The sequence below is a fragment of the Myxine glutinosa genome, chromosome 4 (assembly GCF_964187855.1).
Source record: "Myxine glutinosa chromosome 4, kmMyxGlut1.1, whole genome shotgun sequence".
NCBI classification, from domain to species: Eukaryota; Metazoa; Chordata; class Myxini; order Myxiniformes; family Myxinidae; genus Myxine; species Myxine glutinosa.
Window position 1 is genome coordinate 159979884 of NC_136264.1, and position 22851 is coordinate 160002734.

General features: G+C 43.6%; 1 protein-coding gene across 7 annotated transcripts in view; it reads right to left on the bottom strand.

The window, feature by feature from the left end:
• LOC137425448 (bifunctional heparan sulfate N-deacetylase/N-sulfotransferase 1) overlaps nucleotides 1-22851 on the bottom strand; it is a 276161-nt gene that overhangs the window by 56779 nt on the left and 196531 nt on the right. For all 7 annotated transcript variants that reach the window (XR_013623242.1, XM_068113904.2, XM_078776673.1 and 4 more), the window contains one exon: nucleotides 21768-21922. Coding sequence is in view for 6 of the 7 variants with exons in the window: in XM_068113904.2 (XP_067970005.1) it covers nucleotides 21768-21922 (155 nt within the window). In the remaining variant the exon portion in view is untranslated. The remainder of the gene's footprint in view (nucleotides 1-21767; nucleotides 21923-22851) is intronic.

The following is a 22851-nucleotide window of genomic DNA, read 5'->3' on the forward strand; positions in this document are numbered from 1 at the left end:
CCTTTGACTCATCCACACATCCTTTGACTCATCCACCCATCCTTTGACTCATCCACACATCCTTTGACTCATCCACCCATCCTTTGACTCATCCACCCATCCTTTGACTCATCCACCCATCCTTTGACTCATCCACCCATTCTTTGACTCATCCACCCATCCTTTGACTCATCCACCCATTCTTTGACTCATCCATCCATCCTTTGACTCATCCACCCATCCTTCCACCCATCCATCCATCCTTCCCCTCATTCATCCATGCATCCCTCCAACCATTGATCACGGAAAAGACAATCTGTGAATGTGTCCAATCTCTGCATCTGAACTATGGTTCCCACATGTATGCCACTCTGAGTAATCTGGATTGAAATGATCGATGATGGTTATTGAAACATCTATCATGTTTTATATTTGGGTTGTATACACAGTATAAAATTAATTAGTGGCTATATATTTATTATGTTTGCAGATCTGGTGACATTTTGCCACTCCTTCCATACCCTTATAGTTATTCTAAAGTTAACTTGTAAACTTCCAGGAAGGATATGAGAGTACAAGTGGAGTTCTAACGATACCATTTTTGCCTCATGCTTGCTTCACGGCCTTAAACGCACTCTTAAACATGCCCTCACCGACATGTACAAGTTTCTTTGTTATTTAAACGCTTGTGATTAGGTTTTGATGAACACTCTTCGGGCGATAGGTGATTAACTTTGAACGGGTTGTCATCACACTTTTAGTGATTCCACACATGTCCAACTCTTAAACGTCTTTCGTAAATTTGGCCCTCAATGTCTGCCTCCAAATCTCACATTCCCAACCCATCACTTTCATCACTAAGCTTACTTCCAATAACAAGCAAAGTCAAGGAATCAGTCATTACTGCTGATGTCAAAACTTTTCTCTTTTCAATCAGCATCAGTTTGGATTCAGTCATAATCTATATACGTAGATAAACGCGAGTTGTCTGTGTGTGTGTGTGTGTGTCCGCGTTTTATTCAGAGATGGCTGAACGGATCTTCATCAAACTTTCAGAGGTTCATCAGTGAGTGCCTGGGAGTGTTTTAGGGCAAAAAAAAAAAAAGAGAGAAAAAAAAATGCGTTTTTTTGGAGTTAAAATATATATATATATTGCTCGATAGTGCCGAAGCCTTTTTAAATTAATGAGTTATATATAAGTACACATTCGCATAAATAAATACAAAACAATCACCAGACATTTGAATACAAAGAAATCAAACAATTCCGGAAGTGTACGAAGTTGGTAGTATGGCTTCTTCTTCTTCCTGATCGGCAACACACTTAACACACAGCACACAAAACTCCACCCTGTCGCTCCGGAAAGCTCATCAAATTAACTCAGCCATTTTCAAAGTCAGCCACTGGTAGAGGTTCAGTCTCTTGAACTTTTAGGCTTCGCCATCAGACATGACCTCGACTGATCTGACCAAATAGAAAGCTGGCCTCCAAAGCCAGACACAGACTGGGCATTCCATGTTGTACCGTGTCATTCCTTGAAAAATCAGAACTCTTCACAGATTGCAAGTCCATAGCTCAATGGAGTGCTGCTCTCCCCATTTGGTTGAGCATCACATCTGTTTCTCCAAGAATCTGTGGAATTGAAAGCTCTCATTAGTAATGACATCTGCTGAATGAAACTGCATAAAGCTGCATCAAGCTGAAATGGCACCCAGCTCTGCTCACCAAACTCTCCTCCTATGGTATCCATGAAAATCTCAACTCATGGCTTGCGGACTTCCTCTCTGGTCGTAGGCAACATGTGGCCCTGAATGGATTTCTCTCATCTCCCCTTCCTGTTCTGGCTGGAGTTCCCAAGGTAGTGTTCTGGGCCCTGTGCTATTTCTGGTCTTCATCAATGATCTCTCCGACTCTCTGGAAAATCCTCTCTATCTCTTTGCTGATGACTCCACTATCTGCCGCTCCATTCCTCATCCCTCAGATCGGCAGTCTGCAGCCTCCTCACTTTCTGCAGACCTGGACAAAATCACAAACTGGTCAAACAAGTGGAACATGTCTTTCAATCCTGACAAATCTCACACTCTTACTATGTCTCTCCGAAAAGACCGACTGGAAAACCCTCCCATCTACTTTCTCAACAATCCTCTCCAAGAAGTTCTGTCGTTCAAGCTTTTGGGTCTCACTATCTGCCATGATCTTTCTTGGGAAAACCACATTTCCAAGCTAGCCTCCAAAGCCAGTCGCCGACTGGGCATCCTCCGTCATGCGGAGTCCTTCCTTGGCACACCTGAGCTCCTCACCACATACAAGGCAATCATCCGCAGCTCAATGGATTACTGTTCCCCCTTCTGGGTCGGTGCTCCTGCCTCACATCTAGCTCGGCTTCACGCTGTTGAAACCAAAGCTTTCAGAATCATTGGAATCTCCTGCGATGAAGCTAACTCCGAAGGCCTTTCACTCACTCACCGCAGGCAGGTTGGTGGTCTTCCTGTGTTCTACCGACTCCTCTCCGGCCTTAATCCTCCAGCTCTCTCTGTGCTCTGTCCCCCTAATATTCCTACAGGTCGCACAAGATCTGCCAGCAACCCTCTTATGGTTAAACTGCCAAAATCTAGGCTCTCTTCTCACCTTCACTCTTTCATTCCCCTTTTCTCCCACCTCTGGAACAAACTCCCCCACTCCCTTCAATCCCACTGCTCCCTCCAGGTCTTTAAAACAGCTGTTCACAACCATCTCTTACCTTCCCCCATCTAAAACCTTGATCTTTTCTACCCCCGCTAATTCACCCCAGATACACTTTTTTTGGAAATTCCAACTTCTTTCCTGGAAGTCCTTGCAGTGTTCATATGTTTTATACCTCTCCCACCTCCCCCCAAGCCCTCTTCCTCCCACAGTTCTCTCGATGTCCCTGCTGTCAAATGTTGTGTTTGTGTCCTTCCCCCTCTCTCCCCATCTTTTCTACCGCTCCCCTTATTTTGTGTTTTATGTGTCGGCTTGACTTTTTGTGTGATTAATGTTAGCTTTTTCACGAGCCTCGATATTGTATACAAAAAAAAAAAAAAAAAAATAAGCATACTGTCTGTTGCTCTCACATCACAGATAGGTTTATGGTCTCCCTGTTTTTTACTGCTTCTTCTCCCATCTAGCTCGATCTGCTCTCTCCACCACTCCAATCCTCCCAAGCAAGCAACTTCAGGTTGTACGTGTTCTTCCAGCAACTACCCCTGGTTAAATGTCCCAAATCCAGGCTTGCTGCACAATTCAACTTTCTTGTTCCTCTTTTCTTCTGTTTGTGGCACTGCCTTCCTGAGTCCATTCTATCCCACCCTTCCCTCCAGGCCTTTAAGCAGGCAGTGCACTTCCATCTCGTGGCACGCACTATCTTTTCTAATCCGAATAACGTTCCCTAATGTAACCCAAAGCTCTCATTTGCAGGTCACTGTGTTTCCTCTCCTCCTCTTTTTTGTGTTCATTAGTCCCCTTGCTTGTTGTGTCCAATTGTTGCCCCACTGAGTTTTTTTTTTTGCCTTTTTAGCCTCTTTCACCTCTCTCATCCTTGAGCATCGATTTTGCATTGAAAAGAGAAAAAATACACCTACATTCCTAGCGACTATTTAACTCAGACCTTTTATGACAAAGAACAAGGAAAAACCTAAACAAAGTGAAATTTGGTTAACTAGCAACGGTACCCACCCTACGGGCGGGGCTTCAATTGGGAGGCCCAAATGAAAAGGTAAAATATCAGAAATTGAAGGCTTTTATTTTATTTTAAACAATTTATATAAACATCCGTTAAATCATATCACACGCAAATCATCAAAATCTAAACAGTATTTGTAGAATTTCAATAAAAGCCACATCACTGTTCATATCAGTAAATATTATTCCATCGTGTTTCAAATTTGGGCAATGGGCTCTCCAATATTCGATGTGTTCACGGTTTGAATTACGTAACGTAACGTTTGTGACGATGTTTTCATTGTGACGATGTTGTGACGATGTTTGATGTGACGGTGTGAACGTAATTTCGCAATGTTTTTCGTTTTTATTTTCGTAATCGTTTAATGAACGTTTAATGTTTAATGAATGTTTAATGAGCGCAAGAATGAGCGTAATGATCATTAAATGAATGAATGAATGTAATGAATAATTTGATGTGAACTGAAATACGCCTCAGAGCTGTCACATTCACAATCGCTATGTCGTATGTACTCCCCATACGTGTTCCCTTCATTGTAAAAACTACCAAGTCAACAGTTAAAAGGATTTTGAGGTGATAGGTGTTATGGCCTTGGCAAGATCGATGGAGAGCGATCTGTTAGCTTATACACCACCCAAATAGCTATGTAGAATTCTCTCATGTAGAGATTAAACTCACGTCGTTTGAACTTTGGCCGAGGTCATTATTTACTTTCAATGATGTTTGTATATGAATCGAAAAGAAGATAATTGGTTTTGGGTCGTCCTTTCCGCATATCTTGTGGGATTGTGAGTTGGAGAGATGACCGTGATGGCGGGGAGGGGGTTGGCATTTTCTCAAGCAGGGATTCAACCCATGTCCTTATAAAAGGTCTTTGTCCGAGGTCACCAAGTCCGATCGGTGCAGCTGTGCAGCGATCGGTGCAGCCGTTTGTGCGGCACCGGGAAAATAACGTTATGCGGGAGACCAAACCTGAAAATGCTGGAGGCCAAAGCTGAAATTGGGAAAACAATATACCCTATTTTATTCTGGGAGATCCCAGGATTACCCACCCAAAATATCGTTGCGATCGGTTCAGCCGTTTTTGCGGTACCTTCAAACGGACGGACAGACAGACAGACGGACGGACATTTGGGGAATTATCGTAAGATGGTGGAGCGTATCCACAAATTAAATAGTTGTCAAAAAATAATGGTGACATTGCCTGGCATTAAACATTTACATCCTAGAATCTCTCACTCTGTTCCAACACCAACATAATGGTGAAAGGGGAAGAAGGGGTATTGCAAGAATACCTTCTTCTTCTTTCGTATGCAGCCAATCCTGTGGGGTAGCATCACTGACTGAGGGTGTGGCTGTGCCACATCTGTAGATTATGGCAGGAACTTGTAATTTGTTCATGGTGATGGCGATAGCTCGCCAACTCTTCACGAAGAACACCGTGGGATTTTATAAACATCCACCAACTAATGCCAGCAGACAGGATGCCCGTCTAACGTCTATCCAAGGCACATTGATGACTCAATTGCCTGTGAAACACCGGGTTGACAGTTTATAGCTGAATCGGGCTTTGAACCCAGGCTAGACAGCTTAAAGGCGAGAGTGCGAGCGGTATGACCAAGCAGTGCAGGGATATCTATATTATAATAGCCGTAGATGATTCTGTCTGTCTGTCTGTCTATCTGTTGGGTGTCTGTCCGGGGTGTGGCTTACTCGGTTTGCAGAGTAGCTCCACCCATAGCTCCACCCATTCTGGGAGTGGCTATAAACAAATATCCACCATTTTATTAACTCGCATAGCTTTGAGTCCTGTTTTGTAGGCCCGTGGTGTCTTTCTCTCTCCCCCAGTTTTATTTCAAATCAAATTCGATAAATCATTTCATTTTTCACAGTCGCTAACATAGTTTTAGACTCGGTTGAAAAAAAACGGGAAGAAAATCCGATGAAAGTTGCCGTTTCTAGAACGAAATGAATTCTCAAAGGCCTGTAACTTCAAGGCCATTGAGTCTCTCTCACGCCTTTATCTCCAATCTAACTCACCATATGATTTCATTTTTATCGATGGTTTTACTTTTAGACTCGGTGTCAGCAATAATTGAGAACAATCCACACACGCGGGAAAATGCAGATATATTTTTTAAAATCGCGTCATGGTGTATCATACACCGCCCAACATGACACCGCCGGCAATGTGTCGATATATATTAAAAATTCGCTTTTGCTTTTCCGTTATGATATATTACTATTTCGTTTGATGACAGTCGTCACAAAAACGTCAACAATGATGCCGACATATATTTCTTCGTTTTTATTTCATTCAACATATTAGCCGGAAGTAAAATATGTTTCAGGAAATTACCGAGATATTTCTTCGTTTTTTTTATTAGTTATGTGCGCATACACTTTAAATAGGTTTATTTGAAATCTTTAATTTTCCACAAACATTCCACACACGCGGGAAAATGCAGAGATATATTTTTTAAAATCGCGTCATGGTGTATCATACACCGCCCAACATGACACCGACGGCAATGTGTCGATATCTATTTTAAATTCGATATATCATTTCATTTTTCACAGTCGCTAACATAGTTTTAGACTCGGTTGAAAAAAAAAGAGAAGAAAATCCGATGAAAGTTGCCGTTTATAGAACGAAATGAATTCTCAAATGCCTGTAACTTCAAGGCCATTGAGTCTCTCTCACGCCTTTATCTCCAATATAACTCACCATCATGGTTTTAGACTCGGTGTCAGCAACGCGGGAAAACGCAGAGATATATTTTTAAAAATACACCATATCACCGCCCAACAGCCAACAAGTATCATACACCGCCCAACATGACACAGACGTCAACATTTCGACATTATCGCTTTTTCTTTAAACCGAGCCGAACCGAATAAACCGAGTGAATTCACCGTTTACCTTTGATGACAGTCGTCACAAAACGACATATATTTCTTCGTTTTTATTTCATTCAACATTTTTAGCCGGAAGTAAAATTACCGAGAAATTACCGAGTTCAGGAAATTACCGAGACATATTTCTTCGTTTTTTTATTTATTAGTTATTTGCGCATACACTTTAAATAGGTCTATTTGAAATATTAAATTTTCACAATGTAATTTACTTGCCATTTATCATTTGATGATTACGAGACAAATTCCTCTTGAGGATCGTGACAATTCATGCGCTGCGTGGAAACTTCTATTTCCAAAATGAATGAGACGATCGATGAAGAACGCAGACTTGAACAGGATGTAGCAAGAAAACGAATGAGACGGGCGAACGAGTCCATCGACGAACGTCAATGCAAACTTGCGGGGTCACCCGTGGGAATCCCACGGGCATGGATGTGTGTGACATTTCGACATATTGAGTTAGATGCTGCACATTCATTTTTACAAAATGGTTACTGGCAAGTCATCAGATCCAGAAATGGTGTCATGAACACAATTTATTTACGCGCAAGCACGAAAGCAAGACGGGCCGATTTCCGATTCCGACGGGCCGACGGGCGAGATGGGCCGATTTGGAGCAAGAAAAAGAACGAGACGGGAGAAAAACGAGAGAAACGAGACGGGGAAAGCCGATTGGAGAGGCGAGTGAGGCGCGATTGGAGAGGAGTGTGAGGCGCGATTGGAGAGGAGTGTGAGGCGCGATTGGAGAGGAGTGTGAGGCGCGATTGGAGAGGAGTGTGAGGCACGATTGGAGAGGAGTGATTGGAGGGGAGTGTGAGGCGCGATTGGAGAGGAGTGTGAGGTGCGATTGGAGAGGAGTGTGAGGCGTGATTGGAGAGGAGTGTGAGGCGCGATTGGAGAGGAGTGTGAGGCGCGATTGGAGAGGCGTGTGAGGGATTGAAGAGGAGAGGAGTGTGAGGGATTGGAGAGGTGAGGGATTGGAAAGGAGAGGGATGTGAGGGTTTGGAGAGGAGAGGAGTGCTAGGTGGAGACAGGAGAGTGTCAGGTGGAGAGGAGTGAGGGGTCACATATTATGTGAAATAAATAAAGTGTTCATCACACCATTTCTGGATCTGATGACTTGCCAGTAACCATTTTGTAAAAATGAATGTGCAGCATCTAACTCAATATGTCGAAATGTCACACACATCCATGCCCGTGGGATTCCCACGGGTGACCCCGCTAGTAATGAAATAAAACACATGCATGCGGTTTTAATAGAAAGGAAAGGAAATTATGAAATGTAAACAATGGAAAAGCAATCCTCAGGGTAATGCAGGCACAGCATGGATTGAGCCTTGTTCACAAGAAAGAAAAAGCTCTTTCATGAACAACCGAAATGCAAAGATAACTTGAGAAATCTACCTGGTAACGCAAAGCACAGAACCGCTCAAGAGAAAGCACAGTCATTTATCCATGATGCATTTGAAAAATCATGGCTGTAAATTTATAGATATACTGGGTAGTGGGTATGCTTGTAGTGGGGTATGCTTACACATTGTATAAGTAATGACAAACCTTGCTTCGTATGTAGGTACATAATATATAGAAGCTTTATGATTATAGTCAAGCATCACAGACCTGCTGCTAGATATCAATTAAGGTTCTTTGTTATTTAAAAAAATTTATTTTACGGACATGTTTATGGTTTTTACGTACATTTTCATTGAGATTTTTATTTCACCGTTTACAGTCATAAATTACAATTTTCAAATGCTAGCTATCGAATGAGGTTGTTTTTTTTTACGGATGGGTTTCCGGTTCTTCACATAAATTTTCATTTACGGATGCTTTCAATGGTTCTGTGATTTTTTCCCGGTGTACCGGCTTCGATGTCCGTCAGCACACCAAATTTCAGCTTTCTACGACATCCAGAAGGTACTGAACATTAATATTAGTCAGTCAGTGTTGGAGGAGCTTTATACATTCGATTACATATTCAAAAGTTTCACAAATAACACTCATATTTAGGAGAAAACAGTTTGAGAGCTGCCATAACATATCAAATTTTAAGGAAGTTGATCAAATGTAACATTAAAAGATGAATTTAGAATTGCATTATGCTTTCACGATGTAAAACGTGAATTTGCATAATCAATGCGTCTCAGTGTAACTCTCCCAAAAATAAAACACCTTGGCAATGTTGTAATAGAAATATGCTTAAAAGTCAGTATCTATTAACACTTTTACCTTTCCATATTACCATTTAATTGTTTGATGCCTTCAGATAAGTAAGGGCCTTATAAGAGCTGTGTGGGCAGAGATCAGGTCAATATGTACAATTTCCTTTATTTAACTCTTGATGTTTTCTAAAGGGGATATAATTCAATCACATCAATTGCTTTAGGTTCTCTTATTCTTGGCCACATTATTTTGTTTAAAAAAAAGGAAAAAAAAGCATTTGAAAGTGTTTTTTTTTATCACCAGTCATATTATTTAAAATTCTGTGATCTATAAACCTGGGATTTAGGGCCTGGACAACCGACGAATAACGATCAGTTTCCACCTTTTTCAGGGGGGTGGTTGGATGATAGCATTCTTCCTAGAGCTGGCCGTCCGACCAAACTCAGCAACGAGGCAAGAAGGACCTTGGTCAGGGAGGTGACCAAGAACCCAATGACCACTCTGACAGACCTACAGAGGTAAATGGCTAAAATGAGAGAACCTACTGGAAGGACAACAGTCTCTGCAGCACTTCACCAATCTAGGCTTTTTTGGGAGAGTGGCCAGACAGAAGCCACTCCTAAGAAAAGGCAAAAGATTCTGTGGTCTGGTAAGACAAAATTGAGCTCTTTGGTTGGAATGCAAAGCGCTACATCTAGCGGAAACTGAGCACAGCTCATTCCCATCTAACACAATCCCTACCGTGAAGCATAGTGGTGGCAGCATCATGCTATGGGGATGCTTTTCAGCGGGAGGAACTAGGAGACTTGTAAGGCAAGAGAGAACAATGAAAGGAGCCAAATACAGGCAAATCATTGAGGGCAACCTGCTTCAGAGTGCAAAAGACCTTAGACTGTGGCAGAAGTTTACTTTAAAACAGGACAATGACCCCAATCATACAGCCAAAGCAACAATGGAATGGCTTCAGAACAAGAATGGTTTCACTTTGTCATTGTGGGATATTTTTTGTGGATCAGTGATAAAAAATGTAAATTTAATCCATTTTAATTCAGGCTGTAACACAACAAAATGTGAAAAAGTCAATGGGTGTGAATACTTTCTGAAGGCACTGTATATCCTTTGCATCAGTTTCATGCAAACTCAAACATTCTATATCTTTCTTGACAGTTTCAATGCATGCTTTTTTAAGGACATCCTCTCAGTTTTCTTCCTTCTCCCACAAACGTTGTTGCTTTCTTTACATGCAGCTTCATCTTCTGACCTTCGTTGCACATGACCACATCAACCAAGTCGTCTCTTCCGAGCTTCTTCCGAGCTGGTATTCATTTTTAATCTCTTCCTGATTTCTGAGCTCATAATTCTTTTAGATATAATCGATTCACCCATCGTATCATTCTCATCTTTGTTCTTTCCATTCGTTTTACATCTTTGAGAAGCATTTCCCGCGTTTCACTTCCAGACATCAATACCAGTCCGATACAGGCTTGATAGACGAAACTTTACAGATAATGGTTACTGTGCTTCATTGTACCACCAAATTGCTTTAACCTGTTCCAGCCTGACTATAATCTTGTTCTAATGGCCAACTCTGTTCCTCCTGATGCCTCTATTCATGCAATCAGAAACTTCAAAGTAACATAAACTTTTAACGTTTTCTAAATTAAATTATGAGCTCAGCAGCATTTTGTTTTGTTCTCAATTTATTCTTTAAATTATTGATCTTCACATCCTTTACACATGAAAATCCCAGCTGTTGTTACCAAATTTCCTGTGATACCAATGGACAACCTACGGATCTATATCAATAAATCCAAGACATAGGTCAAGTCACACTCATGTTTCATCGAATGTCATAAACATGGTGAAAAATTTTTCTGGGTTTTATTGGTAATGGTGCTGGTGTGCCTGAACTTGCTTGACTCATTCACTCATAGATCATTCACTCCATTAATTTTGCAGAACTAAACAACATTTTTGTCAGAAGCACTCCACACTATATCTGATCATAATCCTGCTCCAAAAAGGGATGAAAGGGGCTGAATCCTGGAGAGGGATGACAAAGGCTGTGCAAACACGAAAAAATTCCTTCACGAGGCATACTTGAAAGAATCAAACCCGCAGTTAGCATGTCATTGTATTGCTTATGACATTCTTGGTATGGGGAAAATGTCATGTAATTATGGGAAACTCTCAGCTTAACAGCTTAACTTTGCATATTAATTCATTTTTTTATGTTCTCATACAACACTATACGCCTGGTGTTTGGCTTAGCGGTTCGGGTGCCGGCTTGGGATCCTTGGATCCTGAGTTAGAATCCCGGACGATCGTTGAATTAACGCCAGGGGGGTTGACTCAGCCTGCATCCTTCCGAGGTCTTCTAAATCCTTCCAAATCCTGGTGGCGTCTGGTCAAATCTGTTTCTGGTGTTTGTTCCCCCTCCATCCCCTCCCTTAGCTCAAACGGCTACACAGCTGACACCGCACGTGAAAAAGCTGAATGCCTCAACTCTGTGTTTGCCTCTAAATCTTGTGTCCCAAACCCATCCCTCTCTGTACCCACCGTACCCAGTCGTACCCAGCTGCTCCTGGACTCCATGTCCTTTCCTCCTGACAAGGTGGAAAAGTTTCTGTCAACCCTCGACTCTGATTCTGCAACTGGACCTGACGGCATCAGCCCACGGGTCCTAAAATCCTGTTCTTCCGCTCTTTCACTCCCTCTCTCTGCTCTCTTCACCCTCTCTTTTGCTCAAGGTCAACTGCCATCTGCTTGGAAATCAGCCAACATCACCGCTTTACACAAAAAAGGTGCAAAAACAGATCCTAGCAACTACAGACCAATCAGCCTTCTCCCAATTATCAGCAAAGTCATGGAATCCATCATTGCTTCGGATATGAAATCTTTCCTCTTCTCCAATGGCTTGATCTCTGATCATCAATTTGGTTTCAGACCAGGTCACTCTACTCTGGACATGCTGCTTCTGCTGTCTCAACAATGGATGGAGGTCCTCAATGCCAAACAGGAAATTAGAGCTGTCTCCCTCGACATATCACGTGCCTTCGATACGGTCTGGCACCCCGCTCTGCTCACCAAACTCTCCTCCTTTGGTATCCATGGAAATCTCCACGCATGGCTGGCGGACTTCCTCTCTAGTCGTAGTCAACATGTGGCCCTGAATGGGTTTCTCTCATCTCCTCTTCCTGTTCAGGCTGGAGTTCCCCAACGCAGTGTTCTGGGCCCTGTGCTTTTTCTGGTCTTCATCAATGATCTCTCTGACTCTCTTGAAAATCCTCTCTATCTCTTTGCTGATGACACCACTCTCTGCCGCTCCATTCCTCATCCCTCAGATCGGCAGTCTGCAGCCTCCTCACTCTCTGCAGACCTGGACAAAATCACAGACTGGGCAAAGCAGTGGAACATGTCTTTCAATCCTGACAAATCTCACACTCTTACGATAGTGTCTCTCCGAAAAGACCGACTGGACAACCCTCCCATCTACTTTCTGAATAATCCTCTCCAAGAAGTTCTGTCACTCAAGCTTTTGGGTCTCACTATCTGCCACGATCTTTCCTGGGAAAACCACATTTCCAAGCTGGCCTCCAAAGCCAGTCGCCGACTGGGGATCCTCCGTCGTGCGAAGTCCTTCCTTGGCACACCTGAGCTCCTCACCACATACAAGGCTTTCATCCGCAGCTCAATGGAGTACTGCTCTCCCCTCTGGGCTGGTGCTCCTGCCTCACACCTAGCTCGTCTTCACGCTGTTGAAACCAAAGCGTTCAGAATCATTGGAATCTCCCGCGATGACGCTATCTCCGAGAGCCTTTCACTTACTCACCGCAGGCAGGTTAGGTTGGTGGTCTTTCCGTCTTCTACCGACTCCTCTCCGGCCTTGCTCCCCCAGCTCTCTCTGGGCTCTGTCCCCCAAATATTCCTACAGGTCGCACAAAATCTGCCTGCAACCCTCTTATGGTTAAACTGCCAAAATCAAGACTCTCTGCTCACCTTCACTCCTTCATTCCGCTTTTCTCCCGCCTCTGGAACAAACTCCCTCACTCTCTTCAATCCCACTCCTCCCTCCAGGTCTTTAAAACGGCTGTTCACCAACATCTCTTATCTTCCCCAATCCAAAACCTTGATCTTTTCTACCCCCGCTAATTTCACCTCAAATCCACTTTTTTGAGGTGCCGACTTCTTTCCTGGAAGTCCTTGGTGTCCTTGCGTTTTATACCTATCCTGTCTCCCCCCAGGCCCTCTCCCTCCCACACATCTCCCGATGTCCCTGCTCTCAAATGTTGTGTTTGTGTGCTTCCTCCCCTTCTCTCCCTATCTTGTCGACTGCTCCCCTTTTTATATAGTTTGTTTGCTTGTTTGTTTGATTTGTTTGTTTGATAAATGTTAGCTCTTTCACGAGCCTCGACTCTGTATACAAAAAAAAAAAAAAAAAGGCGGCAAATTGAGTACCAGCTCACTGGTCATTGGGGGCACTGCATCAGTGGCACAAATGCGCTTCCAGAGAAATGATGCAACCAGCAGCCACAGGCTGCAAACGAAACATACGAAACATACAGCTGCATACAACATATAACACTGTAGTATGACCCATCCTACAGGGAAATGCATTGAGAAGCAGGATCTGTTTTATCAACCTGCACAAAGCCAGTAGACCGTAGGCTTATATAATGGACATTCGATATACTTGTTTTCACGAGGCTGCCTTTGACCATGCATAATGGTTGCCCACGCATAATGGTTGCCCAAGCATAATGGTTGCCCACACATAAATGGTTGCCCATGCATAATGATGCCCATGCATAATGGTTGCCCACACATAATGGTTGCCCATGCATAATGATGCCCATGCATAATGATGCCCACACATAATGGTTGCCCACACATAATGGTTGCCCAAGCATAATGGTTGCCCACACATAATGGTTGCCCATGCATAATGATGCCCATGCATAATGGTTGCCCAAGCATAATGGTTGCCCACACATAATGGTTGCCCACACATAATGGTTGCCCACGCATAATGGTTGCCCACACATAATGGTTGCCCATGCATAATGGTTGCCCACACATAATGGTTGCCCATGCATAATGGTTGCCCAAGCATAATGGTTGCCCACACATAATGGTTGCCCACGCATAATGGTTGCACACGCATAATGGTTGCCTGGTGTTGGCTTAGCGGTTAGGGTGCCGGCTTGGGATCCGAGGATCCTGGGTTCGAATCCCGGTCGATCGCTGAATTAATGCCAGGGGGGGGGTTGACACAGCCTGTCATTCTTCCGAGGTCGGCAAATTGAGTACCAGCTTGCTGGGATGAATGATCACGGTGTGTACCCCGATTTAGAATAGGTACACCGTATCCCTGCGCATCGTAAGAGCGTGGCCAAGGGTTGGCGTCAGGAAGGGCATCCGGCCGTAAAAACATTGCCTCAAACAGGGAACCATGATTGTCATGGGGCCCGCAAGGCTAACCCCCGCTCTAGCGGGGAAAATGGCCTTAAAACGATCATTCATTCATTCATTCATGCATAATGGTTGCCCACTCATAATGGTCACCCACTCATAATGGTCACCCACACATAATGGTCACCCACACATAATGGTTGCCCATGTATTATAGTATAGTTGCCCATGCATAATGGTTGCCCACACATATAGACCATGGGCCGAGCCCCAAAATTCCTACTTTCCCTGATCTGCAAGAGAGAAGTACTTAATTTGACCTTTAATGATCCTAGAGTATATTTATAAGTATGTCTATTAATGTTCCCATCTTCAAAACATACGTGTATTTGACAGAAATCTGAAGAAAGGGACGCTAAAATTACTCTTGCAGCCGACGATCTCAGGGAAGTGATGACGTCAGCTTAGTTCTTAATTGGCCAATCATAGTGCTTTTAACAGGGGCTCCACCAAAACAAGCCAATCACAGTCATCGTACAGTAGGTGTCGTTGTAACGCAATGTAACAAAGAGCGAGTAAATCTACGCATAGTACGACGCGACATGGAGTGCTGCATGCATTTGGTGGACCAATCTGCAGACAAACTTATTAGTTTTTCGGATGTTAGCTGGAGAAAATTTCGCGAATGTGTCCATCAGTGGAAGGACTTGAATACCAGAGAAGGTGCCATTGCTACCAAAGCTATCCAAAGATTCCATTTAGAGCTCGTGTTGGCGGAAGAACAACTCGATGTTGTCCCTGCTGGCCCTGACCACTCCGTTGGATATCATCGTGCATGTTATATGCGATTTACTGACAAAACAAAGATCGAGAGAGCCAAGAAAAGACAAGAACGAGAAAATCAAGCTAAAGAGTGTAAGTACTGTTTATTGAGAACGAGAATCCTATTTTGTTTACCTTTTTTAAATTAAATGATTCGGCCCTTTCATCTTCCCCCCCAAGTGTACAATAATGGCGACTATCATGCATCTCTGCAATCAAATACCACGGACTCCTGCGACGACCCAGATATATTCATAGAGGCTCCGGTCGTAAGTTTGTTTACTTACATACAGGTCACTCCATTCCCGTACTCTGGTCGGCTCAGCACACTCCCACTCATTGTCCCAGCGCACCTGGTCACAGCAACACACACGATCGCACCTCCTGTCTGCAAACCCTGGCTAAATCACCTGAGTTCATCCCCACCGTACAAAACAACATCAAGCTCACCCTGTTCAATACCCGGTCCCTCAACAACAAAAGCCTCATCCTGAACGACTACATTCTGGATAATAAACTGGACTTTCTCTGTCTCACTGAAACCTGGCAACAACCTCTGGACTACTTCTCACTCAACCTCACTACACCCAATGGATATTCTTACATCAATAAACCACGCTCGGAGGGCCGAGGTGGTGGAATTGCCGTAATTCACCGACAAGACATCAAGACCAGCCTCATCTCCATCTCATCTGCTCCATCATTTGAACACCTGGCTTTTAAACTCTCTGGTCACACACAGTCAGTCATGGCTGTCGTCTACCGCCCTCCCAAATCACACCCATCATTCCTGTCTGACTTCTCATACTTTCTGACCCAGCTCTGTTCCCTCTCCCCCTCAATCCTCCTCCTCGGTGATTTCAATATCCACATGGACTCCACTGACTCCACAATAACCACTGACTTCACTGATTTACTCACCTGCTTTAACCTCACTCAACATGTCAACTTTCCTACCCATAACCGTGGTCACATTCTGGACCTTGTCTGCTCTACTGGATTAATTTTGCACCATCTCTCTGGCTCTGACCTCACCCTCTCTGACCACTTAGCCATCACTATGACCATCAACATCCCCACCCCAGCACCAAGGCATTATCGCGCTATCAACTTCCGTAAGCTAAACGCTCTTTCACCTACCTCATTCTCATCCACCCTCTCTGAAAAAATGTCCACTTCTCCCTTCGTTGACTTCCACACCCCTTCTGACCTCACTGACTACTACAACCACACTCTTTCCTCCTGCCTTGACCAGCTTGCGCCTATAAAAACCAAAACCGTTTCTTTCACCCATTCTGCTCCCTGGTTTACCCCTGAACTCCGCCTGATGAAAACTCGTGCTCGCCAACTTGAAAGACTCCGCAATAAAACAGGTCTCACAATTCACTCCCATGCCTACAAGGACCACCTACAACACGACAAAGATGCCCTCTCCCGCACCCGCTCTGCCTACTACTCTCAAATTTTCCACTCTGTCTCCGGAAACCCAAAAGCACTCTTCTCTACAATAAACAAACTCCTCAGCCCCCTGAACACCACCACCCAGTCATTCACAGTAGACAACTGCATCTCCTTCCTTTCATTCTTCCAATGCAAAATTGACAACATCTACAAGAGCTTAACCACCACCGCACCCGCTCCCCCTCAAACCACCTGCCCCCCTTATCCTGCCATCCCCTGTCTCAATTCTCCCCAGTCTCCCCTACTGACCTCTCTGAACTCCTCATAGGAATGAAAACTGCCACCTGCACTCTTGACCCCATCCCCTCCAGCTTTGTCAAGGCCTCCCTTCCTGCTCCCTCTCCACTTATCACTGCAACAATAAACTCCTCCCTGTCTACAGGCATCGTCCCACCATCCCTCAAAATTGCTGCTGTTACCCCCATTCTGAAAAAACCTGGACTCAACCCTGACACCTAAATAACTTCAGACCCATCTCCAACCTACCCTTTCTGTCAAAAGTTTTGGAACGCGCTGTAGCCACTCAACTCAAACATCACCTCTCTGCCAATAACCTGTATGAAACATTCCAATCCGGATTCCGCTCCAGCCACAGTACTGAAACTGCTCTCCTCAAAATCACCAACGACCTTCTCCTCTCCTCTGACGCCGGCAACCTCAACATTCTCATCCTCCTCGACCTCAGCGCCGCCTTTGACACCATCAATCACACCATCCTCCTCACCCGACTTGAAACCACCTTTAACATTACCGGCACTGCCCTCTCTTGAATCAAATCATACCTCTCCGACAGACGCCAGTTCATCTCCATCAATAACTGCAAATCCCCCACTGCTCCCATCCCCCAAGGTTCAGTTCTTGGCCCCCTCCTCTTCATCCTGTACCTGTCCCCCCATGGTCACTTAATCCGCCGTCATGGTCTCCAATTCCACTGCTTCGCCGATGACATCCAGCTTTTCATCTCCACCAAGTCCATCTCCACCACCACCCACTCTATCCTGACAAACTGCATCACTGAAATAAAATCCTGGCTTCAAATCAACTTCCTCAAACTTAACTATGATAAATCTGAAATAATCATCATTGGCCCAAAAACGCTCACCGAATCCACCCATAACTTTGCCCTCAACATCGACGGTTTCCCAGTATCCACCTCCCCTCACATCCGGAATCTTGGCATCATCTTTGACCAAACCCTCTCCTTCGACAAATACACTAAACAGATCACAAAGACAGCCTTCTTTCACCTGAAAAACATCGCCCGTCTCCGTCCATCCCTCTCCTCCATGGCTGCAGAAACCCTCATCCACGCCTTCATCACCTCCTGTCTGGACTACTGCAACAGCCTCCTTTATGGTTCACCCTCAATAATCACCAATAAACTCCAATACATTCAGAACTCCGCTGCCCGTCTACTCACCCATTCCCGGACCCGTGACCACATCACCCCCGTCCTTTACAAGCTTCACTGGTTCCCCATCCCCCAGAGAATCCAGTACAAAATCCTCCTCTTGACCTACAAAGCCCTCCATAACCTGGCCCCATCCTACCTGGCTGACCTCCTCTCCAGACACACTCCCACCCGCAACCTCCGCTCTGCTGGTACCAATCTCCTGACCCCCCCCCCCCCCACCCCCACCTCCCCCCCCATACGGACCAAATTCAGATCCTGGGGGGACAGGGCCTTCTCCATCGCTGCTCCCACCCTCTGGAACTCACTACCTCACACCATCAGAGACTCCTCCTCACTCACCACATTCAAAACATCACTCAAGACCCACCTGTTCAACACTGCATTCAACATTTAACCCACAGCATTTAACCCCTGACTATCTCTTCTCCTTCTCCTTCCTTTTGCTTTGATTATTTACCTATTGATTTTTGTCTTTTTGCACTTGTTTTTTGTACTCTGTCAAAGCGCCTTTGGGCTTCTTGAAAAGCGCTATATAAAATAAATGTATTATTATTATTATTATTATTATTATTGTCTCTCACTTATCCCACGTATTACAATTTATGTTAGTTGATAATGATAGTTATGCGATTTGCGGTGAAAGTATAATAATTGTCTACAAAAATTATTGTATGAACATTTTTATGAACTTATATCCATCTGCACGTGTCATAGGAATCTTCTGACTCTATACCGTTGTGTTGTATGGTATTATATTATAACTATCATTCCAAGCTAAGGCAATGCCATACACATGATACACTTCCACTCTTAAGTAATAATATAGTAATTAAGTAATATACCTGTAATAGCTTATGCAGCATTTGTGTGGAAGCATTACTTTCACATGTATAAATCATTAAATGTATGTATGATTCTTGTAGAGCATAACATGTCAGAAACGACTGAGAAACTGGTATGCGTCAGCAATGAGCTTATATATAAACGTTACATGAATGGTATCTCTTGAGTAACTTTTGATTATATTTAGTACAGTTTTAGATTAAGACATACTAGTGGGGCAACTTAGCATAACAATTGTGCATTTTGTGAGGAAAGCACCAAATTTGGCACACTAGTAAACTATCATATTATGAAAAGATCTGGATATTGAGCCATCTCAAATTCAGAGATTTGATTTTTGCAAGATTTCGATTCGATTGGGATCGAAGAGAACACCTTCTTCGTCTTCTGTACCGTGAAGTTACCAGCCCTGAATTCTCTGGCTACATCTGGGTGCGTCATTGGGAGTGCAACGATGTCCCTCAGGTGAACAGGGACCCAACTGGCAGTGTGTGTGGTCTAAGGCATGGAACCATGGGACCAGTTCCGTCAGGGCATCAAGGTACGTCGTGAATGAAGCCTGCCGCAGAGAACGCACGTAGACCAGTACCAACATCTCTAGTTCCAGCACAGTTGCCCAGTACTGAAAGTTGGGAATGTCTTCTGCTCTCTGGTGACACAAGTCTTCGAACTCAGGCAGGTCTTCTGCATCATCAGCATATGTCATACAGTGGCGTTCATACGCACGGTGTTGCAGGATGTGCAGTGCCGCTGCAGTGATTTGATGAGCTCTTCTTGTGCGGGTGACGTGGGCAGCTCGCAGGAAGGAGTCGGCCGTCCCTGGCGTTGCAATCTCAGCTTGCAAATCTGCAAAATCTGCAAATCTTGCAAAAATCAAATCTCTGAATCTGAGATGGCCCAACATCCAGATCTTTTCATAATATGATAGTCTACTAGTGTGCCAAATTTGGTGCTTTCCTCACAAAATACACAATTGTTATGCTATATTTAGCTTAGCTGCCGGACTATACATACATGTAGCTTAAGAGAGAAAAGGGAATGGTAGCAGAGAGTGAGAGATAGTGAGAATAAGATTTTAAAATAAAACAGCAATATCTGAGTTTTTTGTATGATTGATATGTGTGTGTGTGTGTGGGAGGGGGGTTGTTTGTGTGTGTTAAATGTAGCAAAATGTAACAGTAACAAGTAAATGGTGATCTTAAAAATGAAAGAACAAGATCTGTGTGTGTTGGACTGTGTATATATAGTTATGCATTTTATCAAAAAGAGGGAGGGGACTGAACAGACATAATGCAATATTTGGGTGATTAGAACACAATATCTTTTGTTCATTATAAATACAAGAATATGTATGGTTGGTAGGGTACTAGGATTACTTGTCCATTCAAAAGTTCTATCTCGAGTCTAAATATTTACTTAACTTACTGATTCAATTTATGTGTTTCACCAGAAATGGTTGCTAGGGACATTTTCCCCATAGCAACGACCATCACAATGATTTTTTTAATATAAAAAAAATTCACAGAATTAAATCTTCTATCATTTGGTGAACTGCACAATTACCAGTTTGCTTGACCATTCAATTTTAGTTCTCAAGAAAACGATTAAGAAGTATGAATATCGCCGTTGCTAGGGAAAAGAGCGTCCTTACCGACGGGATTTAACTTTTCCTTTGTTTTTAACATTTCTACTTTAATGTGCAAATTTCAAACGTGGCAACAAGTAATTTATGTTTAATACACACCTATTTAACATACCTAACACACTTGTAAGTACTTCTCAGGTGTAGATCACGGAACTCAAAAACTAAGCATAATTTTTGGGCTTGGCCCATGGTCTAATAATGGTTTCTTTGTTTTTTTTGTTTTTTTTTGTATACTGAATCGAGGCTCGTGAAAGAGCTAACATTTACTTTACAAACAAATCAACCACACAAACAAAATATATAAAAAGAGGGAGCGGTAAACAAGATGGGGAGAGAAGGGGAAGCACACAAACACAACATTTGAGAGCAGGGAGATGTGTGGAAGGGAGAGGGCTTGGGGGGAGGAGGCGTGGGAAAGGGGGGGGGGGGGGGGGTGGGAGGGAGAAGTATAAAACACAAGGACACCAAGGACTTCCAGGACAGAAGTTGGTATTTCAAAAAAGTGGAATTGGGGTAAAATTAGCGGGGGTAGAAAAGATCAAGGTTTTGGATGGGGTAAGATAAGAGATGGTGGTGAACAGCTGTTTTAAAGACCTGGAGGGTGGAGTGGGATTGAAGAGAGTGAGGGAGTTTGTTCCAGAGGCGGGAGAAAAGAGGAATGAAGGAGTGAAGGTGAGCAGAGAGTCTTGATTTTGGCAGTTTGACCATAAGAGGGTTGCAGGCAGATCTTGTGCGACCTGTAGGAATATTTGCGGGACAGAGCCCAGAGAGAGCTGGGGGAGCAAGGCCGGAGAGGAGTCGGTAGAAGACGGAAAGACCACCAACCTGCCTGCCCACTCATAACAGTGGTTACCCACTATGAGTGGTTGCCCACTCATAACGGTTGCCCACTCATAATGGTTTCCCACCCAAGCTGTCATCACATCAATAAATTAAACTCAACACTCGTGGCCATGGAAACAGCAAAATAGACAACAACATGAAATCATTGTGCTCTCAAAGGCAATATGCCAGCACACATGGAATAAAACTCGAAAAACAAAAAATACTGGAAGGTTCACCAGAAGTTTATTTGTCTCAACGGTGGTTTATTGTGGTTCTGTCCTGGCCTAGCTACTCCCTCTTTCGAGCTGACCACTCAAAAAAAGCCATTAATCATGAACCTGGAGAGAAATAGTCAAAAACAAATCAACTTGACCTGTTTACAGATTATAATGAAACATTGTCCTACTTCCAAGGCTCAAATTGTTGATTTGCATAATCCACAGCACTGGATTATGCAAATTAATCCATTCAACTTAATGCAGATTAAACAAAGGAAGATAAGTAAACAGTAAAAACATTCATTGTTTTTGATCAATTTCATTACAATATAAGAGCTTAAATGGTCCACGCTTAACTCCTCTTACCAATGCAAACTTCTTGTTGAGCAGCATCTGTTCCTCAAGCACGCTGACATTGTTGAAAAGATGTGGTTGCATGTGACTCCACATGTGTGGGAACCACCAAAAATTGTTGCGGTAATGAAGCAGCATATCGTCACCTTCGCACTCTTCTGGGGTACCTGTCATCATTACAAACTGTTATAATGAGCCAGGCTATTCCAAAAGCAAACGAACACTCACTTTGCTCTTTAAACAAAGAATTTGGGGAAAGCATTCTGCCAGTTTCTTCCATAAAAAATAATGATGCTTTTAAAAGCTGAGGTATCTCCAATTGCATTTCATTTCTATGATTTAAATTATTCATTCCAATGATGAAACTAGAACAGCACTCAGTGTAGCACGTACCTCAACCAGGCTGAACGGTTTATGGTTCGTTTCCCAGTGATAGACCAGATCTATCACTATGTCTTTCAATCCTGACAAATCTCACTCTCACCTTGTCTCTCCGAAAAGAACATCTGGACAACACTCCCATCTACTTTCTGAATAATCCTCTCGAAGAAGTTCTGTCACTCAAGCGTTTGGGTCTCACTATCTACCATGATCTTTCGTGGGAAAACCACATTTCAAATCTGGCCTCCAAAGCCAGTCTCCGACTGGGCATCCTCCGTCGTGCGAAGTCCTTCCTTGGCACACCTGAGCTCCTCACCACATACAAGGCTTTCATCCGCAGCTCTATGGAATACTGCTCTCCCCTCTGAGCTGGTTCACCTTTTCTTTCCTCTTTTTCCCCACTTCTGGAACAAACTCCCTCACTCTCTTCAATCCCACTCCTCCATCCAGGTCTTCAAAGCAGCTGTTCACCACCATCCCTTATCTTCTCCCATTCAAAACTTTAATCTTTTCTACCCCCATTAATACACCCCAAATCCACCTTTTTCAAATTCCGTTTTCTTTCTTGATTTTCCTTCTATTTCTCTCTCCCTCTCTGTCCCCTCCTCGCTCAGCCCCTACTAATAAAGTGCAGCACTCTCCTCGCACATCTCTATCTCTTTCTCTTTCTCTTTCTCTCTCTCTCTCTCTCTCTCTCTCTCTCTCTCTCTCTCTC